Consider the following 25,900-nt stretch of genomic DNA (forward strand, 5'->3'; position numbering starts at 1 on the left):
CGGATGTGGGGCTCAAATTCATGAACCTTGAGATCACAACCTGAGCCAAAGTCAGATGCTTAACCAACTGAGCCACCAGGTGCCCCTACACATTTTTAAACTAGCACATTTACTTTCCAAAATATGAAAATTACCAGTGATTTGCATATCCTAAAAATTACATTAACTACAATAGGCAGGGCTATCCAAAAACTTCCACATGTGTTCTATTGCCCATTCCTTAAAATATTGAGCAGTTCCTATGTGTCAGGCATAGGAACTTCTTCTTTGACTATTTAATAGAATTCACCAGTGAAGCCAGCTGATTCTGGGCTGCTTTTCTTTGTTGGGTGGTTTTTGATTACTCAATATCTATTCAGATTTTCTATTTCTTCCTGAGCAAGTGGAGTGTTCTAGGAGTTTCTCCATTTTATCTAGGTTATCTAATTTGTTGATGTACAATTGTTTGCAGATTCTCTTATAAACCTATTTCTATAAGGTCAATAATAATGTCCCCATTTACATTTCTGATTTTAGTAATTTAAGCTCCCTCTTTTTTCTTTGTCAGTCTAAAATTTTGTCAGTTTTGTTGATCTTTTCAAAAACCAACTTTTTATTTCATTAATTCTATTTTTCTATTCACCATTTCATATACCTCTGTTCTGATCATTATTATTTCCTTCTGCTGACCTTGGGTTTAATTTGTTCTTTTTTTTTTTTTTTCTAGTTCTTTTAGGTGTAATTTAGGTTGTTAGCTTGGGATCTCCCTGCTTTTTTCATATAGGCATTTACAGCAATAAATTTCTTCTGAACACTTTCACCACATCCCATGAGTTTTAGTATGATGTGTTTTTGTTTTAATTCATCTCAAAGTATTTTTGAATTACCCTTGTGATTTCCTCTTTGACCCACAGGTTAAGTGTGTTTTGTTTGATTTCCACATATTTGCTATTTTTCCAGTTTTTTTTTTCTGTTACTAATTTCTAGCTTCATTCCACTGAAGTCAGAGAAAGTACTTTGTATGATTTCAGTTATTTAAATTTACCAAAAATTGCTTTGTGGCTTTACACATGGTCTATCCTAGTTTTGTGTTCTTTTAAAAGAATATGTATTATGCAATTATTGTTATGAAGTATTCTATATTTGTCTTTTTTTTAATTTTTTTTATGTTTGTTTATTTTTCACAGAGAGAGAGAGACAGAGCATGAGCAGGGGAAGGGGAGAGAGAGAGAGGGAGACACAGAATTGGAAGCAGGCTCCAGGCTCTGAGCTGTCAGCACAGAACCCAGCGTGGGGCTCGAACCCATGAACCACGAGATCATGACCTGAGCCGAAGTTGGACGCTCAACCGACTGAGCCACCCAGGCGCCCCTGTATATTTGTCCTTTAGGTCTTATTGGTTTATAGTGTCTATTTCTTCATTAATCTTCTTTCTAGTTATATCAAATACTGAAATTGGGTATTGAAGTCTTCAACTATTATTTTAGAACTATCTTATTTCCCCCCTTCAATTCATCAGTGTTTGCTTCAGATATTTTGGGGCTCTGTTGTTAGAAATGTATATATTTATAAATGTTCTATTTTTTAATGTATTGACCCATTTATTAATATATAATGTCCTTTGTTTCTTATAACAATTTTTTAATGTTTATTTATATTTGAGAAAGGGAGGGGCAGAGAGAGGGAGACTCAGAATCTGAAGCAGGCTCCAGGCTCTGAGCTGTCAACACAGAGCCCGATGCAGGGCTCAAACTCACAAGCCATGAGATCATGACCCGAGCCAAAGTCAGACACTTAACTGACTGAGACACCCAGGCTTCCCTCTTGTAACCAGTTTTGACTTATATTTATTTTTTTCCCCAGAAATTCTAAAAGGTTTATTTTGTGTCTGATGCTGGATGGTGGAGCTCAATGGTCAAGAAAGAATTCTTAAGATGTTTTATGGTGCAGGGGTGCCTGGGTGGCTCAGTCCGTTGAGCATCTGACTCTTGATTTCAGCTCAGGTCACGATCCCAGGGTCATGGGATCAAGCCCCGCATCCAGCTCCATGCTTAGCATGGAGCCTGCATAAGATTCTCTCTCTTCTTTTGCCCCTGTCCCCCAATAGTGTGCTTTCTCTCTCTCTCAAATAATAATAATAATAATAATAATAAAGATGTTTTACAGTGCAAAAAGGTGTTTTTATTATAGCATGGGGACAGAAACTGTGGGCAGAAAGATCTCCATTGTGATTGTGAGGAGTGACTGATTATATGCGTTTTCTATCCTATGGAGGGGAAGGTGACATTAGGGCTCCAGGAAATATAGGTTCCTGGAGATCTGACTGTGTTTTTCTTGGGGCACCAGGGTGGCTCAGTCAGTTAAGTGTCTGACTCTTGATCTCAGTTCAGGTTTTGATCTAAGGGTTTTGAGTTAATGCCCTGCATTGGGCTCCACGCAGGGCATGAAACCTATTTTAGAAAGAAAAAAAAAGGGGCTCCTGGGTGGCTCAGTCAGTTAAGTGTCCGACTACGGCTCAGGTCTTGATCTCCCAGTTCATGAGTTCAAGCTCCATGTAGGGCTGTGTGCTGACAGCTTATAGCCTGGAGCCTGCTTTGGATTCTGTCTCTCTCTCTGCCCCTTCCCCACGCCCACTCTCTCTCTCTCAAAAATAAACACTGAAAAAAATTAAAGGAAAAAGACTTTTTCTTGTAAATCATTAAGATTTACAAACTATAGTGGAGTTTCACATTCTGCATGACTGCAATCTTGACCAATTGACCATTTGTTTCTCCCCTTCCTTTGTTCTTAAGCAGTCACCAGTGCTTGAGGAATTGTTACAGATACCCGCCTTAAGGAGGAGGGGGGTTGTGGGGAGTCAGTTTGCATTTTGCTCTCAGCTTGCCTTTTGCTCTCACCAGCATTAGGCAGCCTACAGATCAGCCAGAAATAGAAACTTATGGTGTTCTTAAGTCTTTTCTGAGCATGAGTCCTGGGCATGTGTGAGCTTTCTAGATGCACCTGTGTACACAGCTTTTCAAAGCCCTTATTCCTCTAGGAAATCTCATTCCTGGCTGTTCCTCTCATGCTTTTCCTCCCAGGCCTTCAGCCTGTCTGTACTTTGTACTAACTGTTTGTTGGGATTTGTTGTCCCACGCAGCAAGTTTGCTCACTTGCCTTTCAGTGTTTTGGAGGTGCGTGCCCGAAGTAGCTATTTATCTGCCCTGAGAAAGTCTGAGTTAGGGGAAACGAAGGCAAGCCCATTGTATCAGTCCTTCACGGAACCCCCAGACAGGTCAAAACAGACAAACATAATTCCTTAGGACAAAGTCTGCTCTGCTCTGCTCCCTCCAGAACCAGATTATCTACACTGGGCATGAGGGCTGGCAAAGGGAGCGGAATGGGTTAAAACATGTAAGAACCTCCTACCTTGTTTCCTCCGCCTTTCTCCTGGTTACACATCTGCTTGTTTGCTGTCAACTTTTGACTATTGTCTGCGTTAAGATAAGGTGGTTTCTGAGTTTTCGTCTGGTTTTTTAAAATGTTCTTGGGGAGGGATGGACCCTGGGACTCCCTACTATACCAGTTTTGCTTAATGTCACCTAAGCTGATTTATATGCCACTCTGTAAGGTAATGATGGGGCGCCTGGGTGGTTCAGTCAGTTAAGCATCTGACTGTTGGTTTTGGCTCAGATCACGATCTCAGTTTGTGAGATCCAGCCTCTTGTTGGGCTCTGTGCTGACAGCATGGAGCCTGCTTGGATTCTCTCTCTGCCCCTCCCCTGTGCACCCAAGTATGGATGTGCGCGCTCGCGCTCTCTCTCTCTCTCTCTCTCAAAATAAAGAAACATTACAAAAGACAAAGGAAATGGAGGTCCCAGGTAAAGTACCTTGTTGGCAATCCCAAGTAATAAATAGTAGAGTCTGGATTCAAACCCACACCCTCTCTACATCTTTTCTATTCTCATTAATTCAGTAGCTGGTGAATTTTATTGTTTTCCTATTATTTTACCCCCTACTCGATGAATCTCAGCCCCCACTTCTCCGGAATGGCAGGTATATATTTATACCTACGTGAGAACCCTACCACAAGCTTCAAACTCAGGAAGTCCTAAACTAAGTTTCATTATCTTACCCTTTTGCTCCTCCAATCTCACACCCTCCCGAAATTTGCTTCTCTTCTGTTCCCAGTAATTACTCTCACTTCTCAGTTAAATGGCAGCACCAACCACCCACTTTCACCAAACTGCAACTTTGGAGTTACCCTCACTGCCAGATCCTGACCAAAACATGAAACTGAAAAAATGCGGAACCCTCAATCCGATCCAGGAAGAGAAACCCTACCCGAGCCCAACGCCTCACTCCTGGGCGACCGCCCGCAATCTTCGGGCTAGGAGCCCTGGGTCCTCGGGGGCGCGGCCTTGGGAGGCAGCCAAGGGCGGGCTTCCGGCAGCGTTCTCACTGGCTGGGCTTGGCTGCCGCAGCCCGGTTCAGCGCCGGAGCCTGGAGCCGGGAATCCGGAATCCGGAAACAATCCCGGCAGGAGCGCTGGTAGCCGAGAACGGCGGCTGCGGGGACATCGGGAGCCGGGAGCGCCAGGAGCCGGGGGCGTGCAGAGTGGGCGGGATTCCCTGGCAGGTGCGTTGGCGCCCCTGGGTGGCCGACCCGGCCCGGCGCAGGCCCGCCGCCCTCCGGGTGGTCCTGTAGTCTAGGCCTGAAGGTGGTCGTGTCGACGCCGCGGCTGACCGTGGTTTCGCAGTTGTCCTCCCAGCCCTGGCTACTGCAGCGCGCGCCCCCCGGGGGGCGGGGGGGAGGGGTTGGAGTGTTCTCGTGCGAGTCGCCGGCCCAGGTGACAGGACACAGGTGGGGCCGCCACGAGGAAATGGCCCTCAGAGCGGGGGGGGGGGGGGGGGGGTCTCTGGACGCGTCCCGGCTCGGCTGGGGGGGGTGGGCGAGGGATGAACAGATCGCAGAACTCAACGTTTCTTGTTCCCAGTATGCAGACAGCCTTTCTTCTTCAAGTTAGGTATCAAAGGAAACTTTTCATAAAAATACAGTATTTTGGTGAATAAGCAGGGAATGTAATCCGACTTCATAATTAGGAACACCGAGATAGAAGTATTTAATGTTTATGTTGAAGATCAAAGTTGAAAACTTGGAAATCCGTTAAATACTTCCTGCAGGGAATGCCGAATGACTCATCCAGAGGACTGAGTAGGTAGACGTCAGCTTCTAGAATAACAAGGCTTTGCTGAGTGTTCAACCTTTCGATTCTGGATTGCAAAATAACAATAAACATAAAAATATTTAAAGTGCAGTATTGTGAAAAAGGAGGATTCACTCTCAATATGTGTGTGTTGTGGATTTTTTAGGTACATTTGACTTGATCGTTTATGCAGTAAACATTTATTACGTTCTGTCTGTGTGCTTAGAGGTATAATATTCCATGGGAATAGAAGCAGTACCAAAGTAGGTGGTCTTTGCTTTTTAGGGGTTTATTAGTCCCACTAGGGGAGTGTGGTATTGATGCAGTGTGGGTCCAAATATGCAAATAATTAGAAATAGAAGGCTTTTCTATAATCCTAGGCTTTAACTGATGCATGAAAGACTTTTTAGTAAGCAGACATTTATTGAATGCCTACTGTGTACCAAAAGTGAGCTAGATTCTAGGGATATAAAGATAAACAAGGCACAGCCCCTCAAATAGCATTGATCCTCGTAGAGAAATTGATAAGAGTGGAGAACAGCCAATGATTATCCACAGATGTGTGATGAAAGCTGCCAGGCTGTATGTAGGGTTGTTGAGAGGGCCAGAGCAGGGCAGCAAATCAGAGGGAGAAGGGTTCCAGAAAGAGCTACTGTCTAGGGAGATACTGAGGCTTTCAAAGAGGAAGAAATGCCATTTGTAAAGACACGAAAATGCAAGGCAGTAAGCCTCTTGCTTCCAACTGCACCACTGGTTTTTGGGTAGAGTAGCTGGAATTTGGGAGGAGTTGCTCAGGAAATTTCTCAGTTGCTGGGGATGTATGCTCTAGTCCTGTGTCCCTAACACAGGGCCTGATGGATGGAAGACACTCAGAGATCTCATATGTATGTAGTAGGCCCGGGTAAAAATATGCAGAGATGCTGACTGTTGTTTAGGAAAAGCTTGGAAAGCAGGGAGAGACTGGTGGCACATGTCTCTTGGGAGAGCTGCTAGCCAGGAGAGGCCACACATTGCAGAGAGACACCACATACAATCTGTAGGAAGACAGAAGTCAAGGCCTGATTTGAGACTGCATAGAACTTAGAGTCTGTTTCTCTACCTCCTGTGTGGCCCCAGCTGCTAAGAATGGGCCAGAGTTTGATAAAATGTTTGTTTAGGGGTGCCCGGGGGGCTCAGTCGGTAGAGCGTCCAACTTTGGCTCAGGTCATGATCTCACAGTGTGTGAGTTCCCTTCGGGCTCTGTGCTGGCAGCTCAGAGCCTGGAGCCTGCTTCGAATTCTGTGTCTCCCTCTCTTTCTGCTCCTCCCCCACTCATGCTCTGTCTCTGTCTCTCTCTCTCTCTGTCTCTCTCTCAAAAATACATAAACATTAAAAAAAAATTTTTTAATGTTTGTTTATACTTTGATTTCACAAAATTGTGAATGTACTTAATGCCACTGAGCTGTACGCTTAAGAATGGTTAAAATGGTAAATTGTATGTTAGGTCCATTTTACACCAAAATAAAGGCTAAAAAATATCTATGTAATAAGTTTAAAACATGTTCTTCAAAGTGTATTTTCTAATGAATAATTTTCACTAACCAAATATCTGATGACTTGGGGAAAAGTTAAATTACACATAGCCACTACAAATATTTTCAAAGAATATTTAGTGATATGGGCAAATTCTCATTACAAGGTGGCTCAGTAAGTTAAGCGTTAGACTTTGGCTCAGGTAATGATCTCGCGGTTCTAGGTTTGAGCCCTGTGTCAGGCCCTGTGCTGGCAGCTCAGAGCCTGGAGCTAGCTTCAGATTCCCTCTCTCTCTGCCCCTTGCCTGCCCATACACTCAGGCTCTCTCTCTCTCTCTCTCTCTCTTTCAAAAATAAACATCTAAAAAACATTTTTTTAAGTTAGATAAAAGAAGCGCTATAAAATACAATAAATAATATTCACAAATATATATTTTTATAAAAATAATTTGTAAAATATATTGATACAGGAAAGAATAATATCAAAGATATTGAAAGAAATATCAAAATATCAACAGTGGAGTTATTTCCCGATAGAGGGATCATAGGTACTTTAACATTTTTTTTAATGTTTTTATTCATTTTTGAGACACAGAGAGACAGAGCATGAGCAGGGGAGGATCAGAGAGAGAGGGAGACACAGAATTCGAAGCAGGCTCCAGGCTCTGAGCTGTCAGCACAGAGCCTGACGCAGGGCTCAGACTGACGGACTGTGACATCATGACCTGAGCCGAAGTTGGATGCCCAACCGACTGAGCCACCCAGGCACCCCTCATAGGTACTTTTTTAAAACAACTTTACAGACATATAAGTTATATACCATTAATTTCACCCATTTTAATTGCATGATTCAAAGATTTTTAATAAAGTTACCAAATTGTGCATCATCACCATAATCTACCTTCGAACATTTCCATCACTGTATGTGCTCTTTATTTTTCTTGGTACTGTTTAACCTACTTTGGGGGAGAAGTTATTTCTATAAAGACAAATTCATAGTAATTTCCTAGGAACTTTAGGCAAAACTGAAAAGTAATACAATTTAAGCTAAATATAAATTAACAAGAATAAAAATTATTTGAACTCTGACTCAGTATTGTTTAGGATTTTAGGTCTGTTCTCTAAGACAATCATGGGAGTTGCAAACAAAGATTTACATATAGGGATATACATTTTAGCTTTGGTTTTGATGCCAAAAATTAGAAATAATTTACTTGCCCAGCAATATAGAAATAGTTCATTTATGATACATATCTCAGATAGTCTCTGTTAAAAATGTTTTCCAAGAATGTTTAATGATTTAATGCTAATGACAAAATGCTGCCATAATGCAAGATAAGTATTGTGAATATGGTATGATTTCAATTTTGATAATAAAATAGTCAATTACAGTACATACACGTAGAAAAAAAACCTGGAAGAGAAAGCAAAAGAAATTGTTAACATGACCTCTATGTTTTGAAATTATTTTGCTGTTATGCAGTTCTGAATTTTCCACATTTTCTAAGATGAGCACGAATGACTTTCTATTAGAAAACATTTTTGGGAGGGTGCCTGGGTGGCTCAGTCGGTCGAGTGTCCGACTTCGGCTCAGCTTATGATCTCGCGGTCCGTGAGTTCAAGCCCTGCGTCGGGCTCTGTGCTGGCAACTCAGAGCCTGGAGCCTGTTTTGGATTCTGTGTCTCCCTCTCTCTCTGACCCTCCCCCGTCCATGCTCTGTCTCTCTCTGTCTCAAAAATAAATAAACGTTAAAAAAAAAATTAAAAAAAAACCAAAAAACATTTTTTTAAAGACCAGGTCAGAGGACTTAAGAACTCACCCAGGACAGATCTGGAGAGATGGATCCCAGCAGCCACGCCCATCCAGCCTTCCCTGTCCAACAGTGGCAGGATGCATTACATAGAGACTTTTCTGAAAATTTTTAAAGATTCATTAGAGAGTTTTAGTGTTTTGTTTGTTTTTTAACTGTCAGAGATTAAAAGCAAGACAGATTAATCTGAATGACATAGTGTGATAACTTTCACAGTATCCATCAGCAGCTCTCCCATCTACAAACCCTGACAAGTATGAACCAATTCAAACATAAAAGGCAATCAACACATAGAAAGGAAGTAAATATTAATGCTATGGAAGGGCAGAATTAGATCAAGGGACTTCAGTTTAACCAGATGTCATAAGAAAAAAATCTGAACCCCCTTTGTTCGTTTACTGGACAGATACTACTAGGTCCTGGGTAGGATACACAAGTGTAGGGTGGGGATAGGGAGAAGAGTCCCAGGGAGAAGGAACAGCATGTGTGAAGGCCCTGAGGACCCAACTTGGGGTTTTGCCAACCTGGAGAAAAAAGCCAGTGTGGCCAGGGCAGAGTGAGAGAGAGGTCCAGGAGGAGGCTGTGGGGAGAGCGGCCAGGCCTTGAACCATAGTAAGAAATTTAAATTTCATTTGAAACATAATTTTAAGAAAAAAGTTCTGCAGCTGCAGCGTGGAGATTAGAAGCAGAGAGGAGCAGAAGTGGGGAGAGGAGTCAGGACTCCACTGATGGGGGCATGGGCCAGGGTGACAACAGACACGGAGACGGGGAAAGTGGATAGGTTCCACTTGTGCTTAGGGGTGGTGAGAAGGAGCTGCTGATCGCCGAAGGGGGTGAGACAGGGAGAAATCAAGGGTAGCACCCAGTGTCTTGAGGGGCCAGCAGCACCCGGCATCCACTTGCCTAGAGGGGAACAGGGGGGAGGCCTAGGTTGCGGACTTGGTAAGTCTGGGCGCCCGAAGCGCACACATGGGGGAGGCAGTGGGCATTTTGTCCCAAATGAGGGGTGGCCCTCACGTAGGCGGCATTTAGGGCCTTGAGGAATGGGCACCATTGCTCATCGAAGGAGACTGGAGTGGGGACTCCGGCCTGGGAGAACTGGGCGTTCGAGAGGGAGGTGGAGTTTAAGGAGAAACCCCGAACCCCGAGCTCTGGGTCTGGCGGGAGGCTGGGCCCCCGTAGGCGCCGCCCCGGGAGACTGGCGGCGTCCCGTGGTCCTAGAGCCCGCCAACTATCGGCCTCACTCGGAGGTCAGACCTGGGAGCCCCTTTCCCCAAACATCAGCTTATTTGGGAGAACCTGTTAGAGATGACTCCAGTTTTAAAAAATTGACAAATAGCTACTGTGAATTAAATCAGTATCTCACCATTTATTAGTTTATTGTTAAATACCCATAAAATTTCTTTCAAATCAAAATACGCTCATTTTTCTTAGGAGTAATCTTTAATGTAATTTGGAAAGTATGACAATAAAAGAAATTGAATTAACATACAGATATCTTTCCCTTTAAACATAAATCGTATATGTTTGTTACTAATTGCTCAATTTTTCTCCAGAATGACTTAACGGAAACCGACATAACTAATGGGTCTCTTTGATTTTATAGAATTATATATAAATATCCATGGTTTCATTATCACATAGTATTTTTAATTTAGAAATAAGTGCTTCTATATTCTTAAACCACACACTTGATCTATAACTAAAATCTGTACGTTTTCATTTAGCTATATATTATGCACCTATACCAATGTATTTCGGGTGTCATAATATCAGACGTAAAAACTAGAAATGATTCTAAAACTAATATACTTATTGCAGGTTTGACGATTGTCCAATTTTTGTGGTTAAACGTGATTGCAATGCCTTTTTAAAATGCCCAGCTTCCCGGGGCGCCTGGGTGGCGCAGTCGGTTAAGCGTCCGACTTCAGCCAGGTCACGATCTCGCGGTCCGTGAGTTCGAGCCCCGCGTCGGGCTCTGGGCTGATGGCTCAGAGCCTGGAGCCTGTTTCCGATTCTGTGTCTCCCTCTCTCTCTGCCCCTCCCCCGTTCATGCTCTGTCTCTCTCTGTCCCAAAAATAAAATAAAAACGTTGGGGAAAAAAAAATTAAAAAAAAAAAAAATAAAATGCCCAGCTTCCCACAGTTTGCATGTAGAGCAATTCTAGATTCAGTCAGTTGTATTCACTGAGAAGAGAATCCTTTAAAACTATCCTTCAAATGACTTGAAACTTTTTTTTCCTACAGGATGACTGTGGGGATCTTTGCAAATTGTACCTTCTGTTTGAAAGTCAAGCACTTACCTCGTCAACAGAAGAAAAAGCTACAAAATGACATTAAGGAGAATGGTGGAAAATTTTCCTTTTTATTAAATCCTCAGGTATTTGCAGATTTTGTAAGAACTGTGTGGTAAACACTGTGCATTAAGGGAGGGTAGGTTGGGGAGCCAGGATAGCTCAGTGGGTAGAGCATGTGACTCTTGACTCGGGGTCTTGAGCTCAAGCCCCACATTGGAGGTAGAGCTTATCTTAAAATAGTAAGATTAAGACATTTTTTTTTAAATTTTTTTTTCAACGTTTTTTATTTATTTTGGGACAGAGAGAGACAGAGCATGAACGGGGGAGGGGCAGAGAGAGAGGGAGACACAGAATCGGAAACAGGCTCCAGGCTCTGAGCCATCAGCCCAGAGCCCGACGCGGGGCTCGAACTCACGGACCGCGAGATCGTGACCTGGCTGAAGTCGGACGCTTAACCGACTGCGCCACCCAGGCGCCCCAAGACATTTTTTTAAAAAGGGAGAGCGGGTCATGGTTAGAAGAGTAAGCAGAGAAAATTGGCAGAAGGAGAAAGTCACCGAAAGCAGGTGAAATTGTGACATTGCCAACAGGGAAGTGGACTGGAGAAAGGCAGAGGAGGGAAAACCATCATCCCACCTTCTCTCCATTGCTGTGAGCTGTAGGGAAATCCTACATGCCCTGTGAATCTGAGGATATTAGAGCATAACAAAGATATAAATAGAAATAATTTCAGACCAGCCAAATCTATTCTCAAAGGAGAAAAGTTATGGGGTACAGCGTTTTGCAAAAAGCCCTCTATCCAGGGGCACCCAGGTGGCTCAGTTGGTTAAGTGCCCGACTCTTGATTTTGGCTCAGGTCATGATCTCATGTTTTGTGGAGTAGAGCCCTGCGTTGGGCTCTGCGCTGACGGCACAGAGCCTGTTTGGGATTCTCTCTCTCTCTCTCTCTCTCTCTCTCTCTCTCTCTCCCTGCCCCTCCCCCATGTGAGTGCATGCTTTCTCTCTCTCAAAATAAATAAGTAAACATTAGAGAAAAGAGCTCTCTGTGTAATCGCTCACCAGTCTGTCAACCCTGGAGTGTCACCTGTACGGTGTGACCTGTAAGGGACGGAGAGGAAAACATGCATTGCAGACTGATCTTTGTGATACAGCTTGTATTGCTTGTTTTGTTTATTTAAAAGCTGAAGGAGCTTCCCTCTTTTGAAATGAATTGTAGGCCTGACAGTTTAAATATAGGATTTTGGCAGCTGGATGAAATCTTAAAAATGATTAAGGCTAACCTCTCCTTTTTTAAACACTTCATCATAATGAAATTAAAGTCTGAAGTCATTGGATCCCAGGCTTCCAAACGCCAGGCTTGCCCCTGTCTGTTGCTCCTTCCTGTGTTGCTGAACTGATGGGTGACTTCAGCCGGCCCCTTCCTGAACCAGATCCCCGGGGCTTGCTGCCAGCGAGTGTGGTTTTTCTATGAAGTATGTTCAACGCCAGTGGGATGCTAGGTGCTTTCTGGCACTTAAGTAGTTTGCCTGTGGTTATCAGAAACGGAATGTCTCTATTTACCTCCGGTTTAAGCAGAACTGCATAACTTTCCTTATACAGCTTCCCTCACTTGCTTGTCTCACCATTTCTTTGGGTGGATGGATGATTCATGACTGTTACACCTTCTCAGTTTATCTTCTGGGTAAAGAATAAAGAATAGCATCATGGTCTCTCCTTATTTGGAATTTCCCACATACTTTGAGTGCAACCTTTTTGAAAGTTATGTTGTCAATGTACATACATTTTTGAAATGTGCTTACCAGGTATTATAACCAAGGAGACAGCTGGGTATGTATTGTTGAGGAATGAGCTCCAAGATAAATTGCCAAGTGGAAAAGCACATTCAGAGCAGCATGTTTAGGGTGCTGCCATTTGTGGCTAAACACAGGGCTGTGTGCTTACGTGTGTGTTGCCTATGTGTACAATAGCTCTGGAAGGATACTCCAGAAGTTACAACAGGTGCCGCTGGGGAGAGTAACTGGGAACAATGGTGGGGAATATGTTAATTTATTATTATTATTACTACTGTACTTTTTAGATTCTCTACAATGTACATATACTCTTTATTGCAAAATAAATTAATAAAATTACAACTTAATGGGGCACCTGACTGGCTCAGTTGGTTGAGCATCCAACTCTTGATTTCAGCTCAGGTAATGATCCCAGGGTCATGGGATTGAGCCCTGTGTCAGGCTCCTTATTCAGCATGGAGCCTACTTGAGATTCTCTCTCTCTCTCTCTCTCTCTCTCTCTCTCTCCTCCCTCCCTCTCCCCCCCTTTACCCCTCTTCCCTGCTCATACTTTCTCTCTAAAATAACATTTTTTTAAAGTTAAAAAAAATAAAGTTAAAAAAATAAATAAAATTACAAGTTAGCAAATTAAATAAATAATGAATACCTTTTGAATCTGCCATTCTACTCTTAAGAAAATAATTAAACAAGTGTACAAGAAGATATTCAGCACAGCTTTGTTTAGAGGAGTGAAAATTTGGAAATAACCCCTAGGGTTGGTTAATCCATTGTGGTACATTCATATCCATACTCGTTATTTTTTACATTTTTTATTTTTTAATTTTTTATTATTATTTACTTTAATTTTAATTTTATGTTCTTATTGTAGAGAGAGAGTGAGAGAGAGCAAGCGCTAGCAAGGGAGAGGGGCAGAGGGAGAGAAAGAATCTTAAGCAAGCTCCACGCTCAGCATGGAGTCCAATGCAGGGCTTGATCCCATGACCCTGCTATCATGATCTGAGCTGAAATCAAGAGTGGAATGCTCACTCAGACACTCAGACTCCGGCCACTCGGGCACCCCATATCCATACTCTTTAAAAACTGTGGGGGCACCTGGGTGGCTCAGGCAGTTAAGTGTCTGACTTTGGCTCAGGTGGTGGTCTCACGGCTCATTAATTCGAGCCCTGGGTCAGGCTCTGTGCGGACAGCGCAGAGCCTGGAACTTGCTTCAGATTCTGTCTCGGTCTCTCTCTGCCCCTCCCCTGCTTGCTCTCTGTCACTCTCTCTTTCTGTCTCAAATATAAGTAAAACATTAAAAATTTTTTCAAAATAACCTGTTGATTTTGGGGGCACCTGGGTGGCTCAGTCGGTTAAGTGTCTGACTTTGGCTCGAGTACTGATCTCACGGTTCATGAGTTCGAGCCCTGCATGCACTGTCCGCATATGCGTTGGATCCTCTGTCGCCCTCTCTCTCTGCCCCTCCCCTGTGTGCACACTCTCTCTCTCAAAAATAAACATTAAAAAAAAAAACCTTGATTTTTTTTTTAACTTTTATGTTACTGAAACTTATATTATTTACAAGGGTTCTAGAAAGCTGAGAATGACGACTACAAATTATCTTCAAGATTCTTTAAGGGTGAAAATTGCAGATACAAGTAATGTATTTAGATATTATTTTTACAAGTACATAATGATTTGGTTCTTTTTTTTTTCTAAGTGCACACATATAATCTTAGATAATGCTGATGTTCTGAGCCAGTATCAACTGAACTCTATCCAAAAGAACCATATCCATATAACAAACCCAGATTTTATATGGGAATCTATCAAAGAAAGGAGACTCTTGGACGTAACGAATTATGATCCTAATAAGTCACCAGACATCACACCACCTCCTTGTCAAAAGGCAAGCAGTTCTGGTAAGTATTTTATATCAAGTACTTAATATATTATAGGTGCTATAATAAACATTTTGGTTTGTCCGAGATAGTATAGTCAAAGGATTGTCCAAAAATATTACAAAAATAGGGTGCCCGGGTGGCTCAGTCAGTTAAGCATCGGACTCTTGATTTGGGTTCAGGTCATGATCTTACAGTTCATGAGATTGAGCCCCGTGTTGGGCTCTGTGCTGACAGAGCAGAGCCTGCTTTGGATTCCCCCTCACTGTCTCTCTCTGCCCTTCCCCTGCACGCATACACATGTGTGCACTCTCTCCCTCAAAATAAATAAACTTAAAAAAAAAAGAAATATGACAAAAATAATTAAACTTCTTATCTCACAATATAGGCAAATAGTGAAGGACAAAAGACTACTTTAGCAATAGGAATAAATTTCTTAATATCCAATCTAATGTGATCAGATTCAAAAAGACTACAAAAACACTGATAATCTCAGAAAACTTGATGTGTAATTTTATCTGGGAAGGGGAAGAAACTTTGTGTTTAAAAAATTATGACTGGAAATTTTACGATTAGCATTTTGCTAAATAAGTTCTTTCCAAAAGCTGATCTCTCCAAAGGAAACATATCTCCTTTATAGACCAGATTTTATTTTGGAATCTGGCCAAGAAGCAAAGACATAGGAAATGCAGTCTTGGACATAGAGAAATGCAGTCTTCATGAGACACATCGAAAGTCAAGCAGTTCTGATAAATAATAATTTATAGTAAGCACATGATATATGTTAGGTACCATATTGTGTATATAAATTGTAATATTTATGAGAATTTTAGAAATCTAAAAGTTTGGTATGGTGCAGCCTCTTTAGACAAATGATTGTCCAGAAATGCTGTCATCAGACTTTCTTGCTCTCAGGAAATGGTAGCTAAAACAAAATAGGCAGAATGGTAAACTCCTCCAGGGGTGCCTGGGTGGTTCAGTTGGTTAAGCATCTGACTTCAGCTCAGGTCATGATCTCATGGTTTGTGAGTTCGAGCCCCCCATCAGGCTCTGTGCTGACAGCTCAGGGCCTGGATCCTGCTTCAGATTGTGTCTCCCTCTCTCTCTGCTCCTCCCCTGCTTGCACTCTGTCTCTCTCTCTTTCTCAAAAATAAATTAACATTAAAAAAAAAAAAGAATAGTAAACTCCTTTTACATTGAAAATGTTTTTCAACATCCAGAATAATACCCTCGGATTTGGAATTACTATAACTACATTGACGCCTTTTGATATCTTGATAGCATATATATATATATATATATATATATACATATATATATATACATATATATATATACACACATATACATACATATATGTATTGTTTTATTTTAGAGATAGCATGCAAGCGGGGAAAAGGGGCAGAGAGAGAGAGAGAGAGAGAGAGAATCTCAAGCAGCTCCACACCCCAGCATGGAGCCCAACATGTTGCTCGATCTCACCACCCTGGGATCATGAGCCAAGCCAAAATCAAGAGTCGGATGCTTAATCGACTGAGCCACCAGGCACCCCTTGGTAGCATAATTAAAATCGGAAAGAAATCCTTTTATAAAAGAAGTTATTCCCTATGTATCATAATGCCATAGACAGTGTTATGATTCTTTTATAAGAAAAACATGAAGCAAAAATTGCTTGGCTTCACATAGGAGCCCTCGAATTTCCCTCCTTTAAACTAAAACATCCCAGTTCCTTCATTTGTGACATGATGGCACTGGGGAACCACTCTGATCCTGCAGCATATTAGAAATGCATTTCATGTTGGGGCACCTGGGTGGCTCAGTCGGTTAAGCGCCAGACTTGGGTTCAGGTCATGATTTCGCTGCTCATGAGTTCGAGCCCCGCATTGGGCTCTGTGCTGACAGCTGAGAGCTGGGAGCTTAGAGCTTGCTTCAGATTCTGTCTCCATCTCTCTGCCTCTCCCCTACTCGTGCTCTATCTCTCTCTCTCTCTCTCTATCTCAAATATAAAATAAAACACAAAAAAATTTAAGAAGGAAAAAAAAGAAATGCATTTCATGGGGCGCCTGTGTGGCTTAGTTGGTTAAGTGTCTGACTCTTGAATTTGGCTCAGGTCATGATCCCAAGATTGTGGGATTGAACCCTTGGACTCTGCTGGGCATGGAGCCTGCTTGAGATTCTCTCTCTCTCTCTCTCTCTCTCTCTCTCTGCCTACCCCTCCCCCACTTGCATGTACATGCTCTCTCTCTCAAAAAGAAGAAAGAAATGCATTTCATAACTATCCTCACCATAATCTTCAGAAGAGAAAAATGCTATTTGAAATTGTATATCTATCAATGAGTTTCACATAATACAGATTTTATTACAATTGTCCTCACATGCCTGTTAAAAGAGAATTATAATGTATTCTCACCATCTTTTGTCTTTAATCTTTTTGTCCCACCTGCTCTGTCCTTAGATCACCAATTTCTATAGCTAATTTGAGGACATCTTTAAAAAAGATAATAGCATGGTAAATATTACCTATACTCAAGAATCTTAACAATTCCAGGGTTTATTGTTGATAATTTTAATAAATCTTTGAGTAGCAAACAAGTGTTTTATTTGTTTTCTCTTAGAAATGACAACAGATGATCTGTCCCAGGACAACTCCACTGAGAAGGAAAACGTTGTGGAACTCACAGAGTAATCTACTTCTGATCATTAAGACTCTCCAGTTTTGCAAAGTATTTTGTAAACCTCAAACACAGTTTTAAAATACTATTAGTACCTCACGTTTCTTGTAGTATTTTTGTTTATCTTGCTTCTCTAATTCTAGGCTTTTATTTATTTAAGACTTTTTACTTCAACTAGTAGAGTGATAATTATTTCCATCTTAGTATTATACAAGATTGGACATGATAGTTGGATTGATTTGAAAAAAGAAAAGGTTTGGGCAGTCTGCTCACCCTGCTACCTTACAGAGAAGCCTTTAGAGTAGAGACAGTCCCTTACTCCCTACCTAATGTGTCAAAAACTGGAAATGACAGCCTTCTGCAAATGGACCATGTGCAGCTTCTTCCAGCATACCCCAAGCTGTAATGTCAGTTAAGGGTCACGTTTAGCCTCATTTTATTTGTTAACCGTAGTGTTAAAAGAGAGAGCAAATACCAAAGATAAAAGTACAGATTATGAGAAGTCTGACACTTTTATTTCAAAGGGCTGTTGACTGTAGTCCAGACAATCTCTGGTGTGAGCCTAAGTGATTGGTTTCTAAGGGTCAGAACCCAAGAGGATGCAGGATCGGTGCTCTCTCCAGTGCGCTGGCCTGCTTCTCTTATGCCCTGCCTCTGCTTCAGGACGCCCACCTTCTGATGCAGACGCCCAGTATTTGGCATGAGAACTCTAAAGTTACACACGGGAGGAATCCAGCTCATTCCATAAGACTTTCTAACCATTTTCAGAATATCTAAGGAGGCATTAGGGACTTAAAATGTATTTTGTATGGAATTAGGAGACATCCAAGAAAAATTTTATGAAAAGCCTCCTTAGTTTAAAAGTCCATTGTAATGTTTCATTTTTCTTCTACAAATTTCAGGTCTTATACAGAGAATGCTGGAATTCCTCATTTTCCACAAGATTTCGAAGTTGCAAAATATAACACCTTGGAAAAAGTAAGAGCCTGATTTGTAGTTGAAAAAATACCCCCGAATGTCTTCTGATTACTTTTCCTGTTTGATAATTTTCTCATTGTTTTGGAAAATTGTGCACATCCTGAATAAATATTTAATAGATGAGTTGATTTTTAATAGTCAAAAAAAATTTATATTTAAAATGTAACGTTTAACTTCTTTGTGTTTTTATTATAAAAGTAATACCTGCTCACAATAAAATATAAACAGTACAAAATATTGATGGGACTTTAAAAGTAAAGGACTTCTTCCGTGTTTATTAATGGCTTCTTGTATTTTAAGAGTAGATTTGACACTATTTACATTATGTTGAATTTCCGTTACCACTCATTAAAAAGAAAAGGAGATAATTCTTTCTCCAATGTCGTGTAAATGAAAACCCTCGCATTCAAAAAGATGCTCCATTTGTATTTTTTAGATATTTTAATGAAATGTAACTTGAAAACAACATTCCTTCTGTGATAGAGAAAATATAAAAAGTGGTATAGTTTAAACACATGCAGATAGATCTGTAGTAAAAATACAGGCAGGAGATACACCAAAATATTAATAGTAATTATATCTGTAGTGTGCTTTCTGGTAATTTTTATTTTTTCTTCATACTTTGTGTATTTTCCGAATTGTATCTCGCGTGAACTTGTATTGGCTTTATAATCTACATTTTTAAATGGTGCGTGCGGCTTGTTATTTAATGGACACACGACCTATTTTCCAGGTTGGGGCGGAGGGTGGTAAGGCAGTGGCGGTGGTGGAACTGCAGTGCTCCCGGGAGGAGCCCGGGGACGCCGCCTTCCTGATATCCGCACACTTCCTCTCGGCCACCGGCGTCAAGGTATCGATCTTTATATTGATTCGTATGTGTTTATCCACCCTCGTTCATAACTAGTTTCCTTAACATTGGTCAAGGTACCGGCCAATCTGTTACCCTTTTTCTTTTTACCTGGTAAATGGTTTTGAAAAGTTGAGCCGTGTTCTCCGTTGCAATGTAGCAGGTGAAGGAAAGGGGGTGAGAGCGGCACCTTGACTAGAGCCGCACGGGGTTCTTCAATGTCAATAGGGGAATATTCAGCGGGTGCAGGGCACGTGGGCTTCCTGCCCCTGTGTCGAAGCACTTAGGGGAACTTTCCTAACGCACACACTGCTAAAAACCACCCATTCACACACTTTAAGTACCTGCTGAGTACCAAGTGATCTACCAGAAGCCAAAGATAAAAATTACTTAGGGGCGCATGGGTGGCTCCGTCGGTGAGGAGTCTGACTTCAGCTCAGGTCATGATCTGGCAGTACACGAGTTCAAGCCCCGCCTCAGGCTCTGTGCTGACAGCTCCAACCCTGCAGCCTGCTTCCTTCTGTGTCTCCCTCTCTCTCTCTGCCCCTCCCCCTTTTGCATTCTCTCTCTCTCTCTCTCTCTCTCTCTCTCTCTCTTAAAAATAAATAAACATTAAAATTTTTTTTTAAATTACTTCAAACCCTGCCCCTCAGAGGTAGATCACCACCAGGGAAGATTCATGACTGTAACCCTCTGGGACAGAACTGGGACAGAACCCACTGGGACAGAACTGATACTGAAATGTAAAGTATCGTAGGCTCACAAACAACCAGGAAGCCTTTGCAGAGCCCGAGACCTTTGCATTAGGTCACTGTCAGGTCAAGGGCACGGTTCCCATCTGCAACTATTATGACACAAAAATAAATTCAGAACTAATACCTAAAGTTCAAAGCAAATGCTGCCACACCGTCAGGGTGTCTTCCGTTTAGACAGACCTACAGGCAGGAAGCACAGCACCCACAGGGCACACAGACCCTCTTCAGGGGGAGTGGTCCTCGCAGCACGTTACTCAGGCTCTGGATGCTTCTGGCTTTGCCCCCGCTGGAGGTGCCAGCTGTGGTGCCAGGAGGGAGACTCACATCAGGAGGAGGCACGATCTACCTGACGTAGAAAGTCACCCACAGTAGCCCATACCTGTTGTAACATAGGCCTAGGTTGGAGAGGTCTTGAAGGGAGATGCCCATCGCTTGCATCACTGCCCTCAGGGAAGCCCAAGGCTCAGGTTTCCCACCCACCATTTAAGTTTCATTCATTGAACTCCTGGTCCTGATGCAATTTATTAATGAGAGGTCACTATTACCTAAGCAATTTTGCCTAATATTACAGCGTCCCACCCTTACCAGCTTTCCACAGGAACAAATATAAAAAGTTAATCCAAGTCGAATGTGTCCAAGGAGGAGAAGGGGTTTTCTTAACTTTTTACCCAAAGACATGTGCTCTACTTTGTGGAGGATTTAGTTGTGTGGGTAAAAAGTAAGGAAACATCAAGTTGAAAACCATGATAGAGTGTGTTGTCACTGGTTTTCTTTACTGAAAACTATAAGGCTGCATCAGCCACTGCGTCCCCTCCTGCTTACTATCTCGAGAGCCCTTCCTGAGTGCCTTCCGCCCTTAGCAGGCGTGAGTCTGAGAACTCAAGTAGAGTGCTCCTCCGGTGAGTGTGTTCACTTTGATAGAAATTATCCTCACCAACTGTGAAAGTGCTGTCCTGCAGAAGAGGCTTTTCTAGTTTGCCCCTCTCATAAAAAGCCAATTTGGGGGCGCCTGGGTGGCGCAGTCGGTTAAGCGTCCGACTTCAGCCAGGTCACGATCTCGCGGTCCGTGAGTTCGAGCCCCGCGTCGGGCTCTGGGCTGGTGGCTCAGAGCCTGGAGCCTGTTTCTGATTCTGCGTCTCCCTCTCTCTCTCTGCCCCTCCCCCGTTCATGCTCTGTCTCTCTCTGTCCCAAAAATAAATAAACGTTGAAAAAAAAAGCCAATTTGATGGAAACCTTCCAAAATTGTGTTAAACTCTGCCTTCTCAAATGGAGTAACTTGAACATGGTATGCTCTTTTCTCTAAGTTTCAGAGGTGTCCTGTGGCCACCAGTGCGGGAGGGCAGTTGAGCAGTGTCATGAGTAGCCTGGCTTCTTCCTGGGGCGGCACACTCCAGAGCCAGAGGCTTGGCTGACACCCAAACCGACACCCATGGGCAAGACCTCCCCCGTTCTCTGAGGTTAATGACTTTGGGATAACTGCTCACTACAGGAGCACGGATTTCCAGGAAAAGCAGAAGAATGCCACATCCATGGGCAGGTTGGAATGAGGGAGACAGTTTGCGTCTATCCACAGGATGCCTTGTTCCACTCCCTCAACATTATTTGCGTGACCTGAGAGCTTTCTGCCTTTCTCCTTGCTGTGGTAGTATCATTTCATTTTGACGGTGTGCTTGTCCCTAACAGTACCTCATTTCTGAGCTATTTTTCTTTTCCTCCCTTCCCCTGATTTATTTTTCCCATTTCCAAAAAGCTTGAAAGCCAGATTTCAAAGCTAATTAGAATAGTATGTAAATTAAGAATGTGTAGTCTCTGAACAGACGTTTGAGTGACTCTCCAGTGAATCAAATGTGCCTCTTCTGCATGCTGGGCCTGCTCAAGCTTTTCTCCCTTTCAGGTTTTAGGCTGTTTTGTGAAGGATTGAAGATTTAAGTAATTCTTTGAAAATAGTTAATAAACTTTTTCATGGCAGGGATCCAATGCCTATTTACATTGCTTTCCCCTGTGGTACATAGGAGGCGTTCGGTAAAGACCCGTATGTGAATAAGTTAGTACATCCTCGCATCCTGACATTTTGCTCCATGCTATGATTCACAGACTAGAAGACACTTCTCTGTAAAGAAAACCTCTGCAGATGCAAGTGAGCACTATGAAAATTACATTGAAGCACTGAAGAAACAAGGATTTCTGCTAAGGGAATATTTTACACCCGAAGCAACCCAGTTGGCATCTGAAAAACTGCAGGCGGTAAGACTGACTCATGTGTTTAGTTTTTGTGACTGACTGAGTATGTTGAATAGAAATGTTTTCTTTGTGACAAATAAAAACGTGGCAGGAGGGAAGAGTGGGAGTTAAGAACAGGAAAGGTAAACTCACAAAAATGCACGGCAGCCGGTAGGGAGTGAGTTCCAGGATAAGCCATGAAACTTCCTGCTTGCTTCAGCAACAAACCCTCATGGCTTTCACAAAATCTGATTATAACCTGGGCCAGGAATCAGGGGTCCTTAACCCTTCATGCTGCTTAAGCTTTGATGCCACTGGCAGGCCTCAAGCTGATAAAGTGAAGGAAGAGTCAAAAGGAAACATAGAGTGGGAGTAAAAGAGAGAAGGGGAAATGAGGAGAGTGTAGGGAGGAAGTGGAAGCTCAAAGTTATCAGTCACTTGACTGCCTGTGACTCTTTGCCTGGCTGAAATTAATTATTTCTTCTCTCTTGGTTTTAAATCAGTCCACTTACGAAACTTCTTGTTGGTTTTTCAAATTTTGTTGTTGCAGTTGCTTTTGGAGGAGGTAATGAATTCAAGCGCTCTGAGCAAAGAGGTGAGCGATTTGGTGGAGATGGTCTGGGCGGAAGCTCTCGGCCACCTGGAGCACACACTTCTCAAGCCTGTGAACAGGATTAGTCTCAATGACGTGAGTCACGTGCATCCTCCAAGCAAACCTCTGTCGTGACAGACCCGCTTTCTGGCTCACTAGCTTGAATGATAGCACGTGTGTTTGCGCACCGGTCTGGTTGTTCTGGATGCGTTCCTGACATGCTTTTTCGTACCTTGGAGAAAGGGAATGTGGAGAGTGCTGAGAGGAAAACAAGCTTCCGGGAAAACTAGATGTTCCTGTCTCTCAAATGTCAGACCCAAGAACTGCTCCAAGCAGGCTTTTTGGTGCCAGCTCTGTGGGAGGCCCGCTCTCCTAGGTCCCGAGGTTTGTGGCAGGCCTGAGGGACAGGAATGCTGTTGGTCCTCAGTCGGATGCTCAGACCCTATTCTGCTTCCGTCACTGCTTCACAGTCTTGGAACTTGTGACTATTGTAGAGAAAGACAGCATGCTTCCAGAAGGTACTCTTCTTAATTTTACATGATTGAAGGAGCAAGCGAAGACAGTATTCCCAGTGGTACATTTGCGTTGTCGTAGTAAAATAGTACAGTCTTCTTCTGTGGAACTGAACTCATTTATTTCAGGGAGAAAAAGGTTTCCTGGCACAAGGCTCAAAATGCACTTGTGTAACTAGAAATACATTCTGCTGAATTTTGTTCTTACTTTGATTCTTTCTAAATTTCTAAATTTCTTTCTAAAATCTTTCTAAATTTCTTGTGTGAAAAGCACATCTCCTATGATTGTGTTAGAATTCCTCTCTCTGTGAATATAGACATAGCTGTGGATGCAGTTGTAGCTATAGATACAGATGTAGATGCGGGTATAGATATAGATACACAGATACAGATATTTAAGGCTCTGGTTCTTTCCTTTAGTTAAGCTGAGCCCATTTTTGGAAACCTTCTCATGGCATCATTGTCACAGCTGAGATACATCTCCCATAAACGTGGCATTTGTTTTATGGCTGGTGTCCAGTAGAAAACTAATAGTTATGACGTATCTAACAACTATTTTAGGTATTTTTATGCATGTTCCTTCACTTTCTCTTTGATTGTAAAGATTCAATTTTAATAAGAGTATATTGTTGTCCACTTAAAGGTGAGCAAGGCAGAGGGAGTTCTCCTTCTAGTAAAGGCAGCCCTGAAAAATGGAGAAACAGAAGAACAATTGCAAAATATGATGACCGAGTTCTACAGATTAATACCTCACAGAGGCACAGCAACTGAAGAAGTGAACCTGAGACTATTAGCTAAGAAAGAGGACCTCTGCCAGGTAAATCTCTGAAATACAGAATTCAATTTAAAATATGTTGGGGAAGAATCTTTTCAAATCTGATTAATAAGATAGCACTGAATCACAAAAGTTGGCCCAAAAATAAATGCTGAGCCGTTTTAGAATGCTTTGGATCCTTATGGAAGTTATCTGAACCATGTTCCCAAACATGAATGTGTTGGAATACTAGTACAAAGGCAGATATGTTTAGAATTGCTGCACGGTAAAGTAATTTTCTACATTAGGATGATGCCGGCCGGCCAGGTCTGAGGACCCAGAGCGGCTTCCTGGCTGCTCACAGGATAGAAATCAGCGGGATTGATGGGGTGCCTGGATGGCTCAGTCAGTTAAGCGTCCAACTTTGGCTCAGGTCATGAACTCGCTGTTCATGGATTCGAGCCCCGCATCAGGTTCCGTGCTGGCAGCTCAGAGCCTGGAGCCTACTTCTGACTCTGTCTCCCTCTCTCTCTGCCCTTCCCCCACTTATCTCCATGTCTCTCTCTCTCTCTCTCTCAAAGGTAAACATTTTAAAAAATTAAAAAAGAAAGAAATTGCAGGATAGAAATCAAAGGTGGGCCAGCGGGAGGTGAAAGCAGAGGTTACTGAAGGGAGAGAGAGTGCAGGTACAGGCAGTGTCTGGGAGAGGGAATCTTATCTTTGCCTGAGGTCTGGGGTTTCTGTGGAGGGTCGTGGTCTGGTGTACATGTGCTCTCAGGCATGCAGGAACTGCTCAAAACAAAGTGAGGGCTTAGGTGATGTTCCTTGGAGCCCGGAGGGTTGTGTGAGATATGTAACTCTGGTGATCTGGAATGCGCATATACTGGCTTCTCAGGTCTTCTCACCTGGTCCTTCCTTAGGTATTATCTCTTCTTTTTTTTTTTTTTAATTTTTTTTTTCAACGTTTATTTATTTTTGGGACAGAGAGAGACAGAGCATGAACGGGGGAGGGGCAGAGAGAGAGGGAGCACAGAATCGGAAACAGGCTCCAGGCTCTGAGCCATCAGCCCAGAGCCTGATGTGGGGCTCGAGCTCACGGCCCGCGAGATCGTGACCTGGTTGAAGTCGGACGCTTAACCGACTGCGCCACCCAGGCGCCCCAGGTATTATCTCTTCTACAGAAATCCTTAACTCCTGGTCCCATACAAGGAGGACATGCACTATTTGCATTCTGACCTGTGTGTAAAGTGGGGGTCCTAACAAGAATAGAAGCAGGAAAAGGAGTAAAAAGCAGATTTTTATGGAGTCCTTCAGTTTCCCTATCTCAAGGAGATGAGTTGGGATTGTGTTTGTAAAAGAAACAGAAAGCTGTAATTGCCTTGAACAATGAGGATACTCACCCCCCTGTATAACAGGAAGCCAGCTGTAGGGTGACTGCTGGTCCAGTCGCTCAAAAGTAGCATTATCATCAGGGGCCAGCTTCTTCCCATCTCTGTGCTCCCTTCTCCACCTGGCTCCCCTTACATCACCTTACAGCTACAGTGCTTCCTAGCATCCCATCCAGAGTATTTCTTTTCTTGTCTCTTAGAGGAGGCCCCCCTACCCCCTGCAATCCAAAATAAGTGAAGAACCAACAGATGAGGTGAACCAGTCCGCAGGATGAGAAAGGAGTCTTCCAAATTTAAAGTTTCATAATTTGCCTAACCAGAAGAAAGAACCTCAGTGGCTGGTTTTCGTATTGAGCAGGTGTCTGGGATGCCCACCCAAATGCTTTTTCATTTAACTTTTATGTATTTTCAGTAGGTGATGCATCTGCATTATTCAAAAGTCAAAATTACATATTTTTTAAAGTTTATTTATTTTGAGAGAGAGAGAGAGAGAGAGAGAGAGAGAGAGAGAGAGGAGGGGCAGAGAGAGAGGGAGACAGAATCCCAAGAAGGCTCAGCGATGTCAGCCCAGAGCCTGATGCCGGGCTCGTGACCTGAGCCAAAAGCAAGAGTCAGATGCTTAACCGACTGAGACCCCCCAGGTGCCCGGTCAAAATTATATTTACAAGGAATACTCAGAGTAGTCTCTGTTCTACCCTGTCCCCTCCACCCATTGCAACTCCCCAACTCGATAG

At 42.7% G+C, this 25,900-nt stretch overlaps 1 protein-coding gene across 1 annotated transcript in view; it reads left to right on the forward strand.

Moving 5' to 3' along the window:
* Nucleotides 1-4,447: 4,447 nt before the first annotated feature.
* Nucleotides 4,448-25,900, forward strand: part of PARP4 (poly(ADP-ribose) polymerase family member 4) — a 119,262-nt gene continuing 97,809 nt past the window's right edge. The window contains exons 1-9 of the mRNA XM_047068287.1: nucleotides 4,448-4,596; nucleotides 10,732-10,864; nucleotides 14,268-14,469; nucleotides 17,064-17,130; nucleotides 18,023-18,098; nucleotides 18,832-18,948; nucleotides 21,795-21,944; nucleotides 22,471-22,608; nucleotides 23,668-23,841. Of these exons, the coding sequence (XP_046924243.1) occupies nucleotides 10,733-10,864; nucleotides 14,268-14,469; nucleotides 17,064-17,130; nucleotides 18,023-18,098; nucleotides 18,832-18,948; nucleotides 21,795-21,944; nucleotides 22,471-22,608; nucleotides 23,668-23,841 (1,056 nt within the window). The 5' untranslated portion in view covers nucleotides 4,448-4,596; nucleotide 10,732. The remainder of the gene's footprint in view (nucleotides 4,597-10,731; nucleotides 10,865-14,267; nucleotides 14,470-17,063; nucleotides 17,131-18,022; nucleotides 18,099-18,831; nucleotides 18,949-21,794; nucleotides 21,945-22,470; nucleotides 22,609-23,667; nucleotides 23,842-25,900) is intronic.

This window comes from Lynx rufus, unplaced genomic scaffold (genome assembly GCF_022079265.1).
Source record: "Lynx rufus isolate CCGP_SWC_20201006 ecotype Redwood Valley unplaced genomic scaffold, mLynRuf1.p SCAF_1, whole genome shotgun sequence".
Lineage (NCBI taxonomy): Eukaryota > Metazoa > Chordata > Mammalia > Carnivora > Felidae > Lynx > Lynx rufus.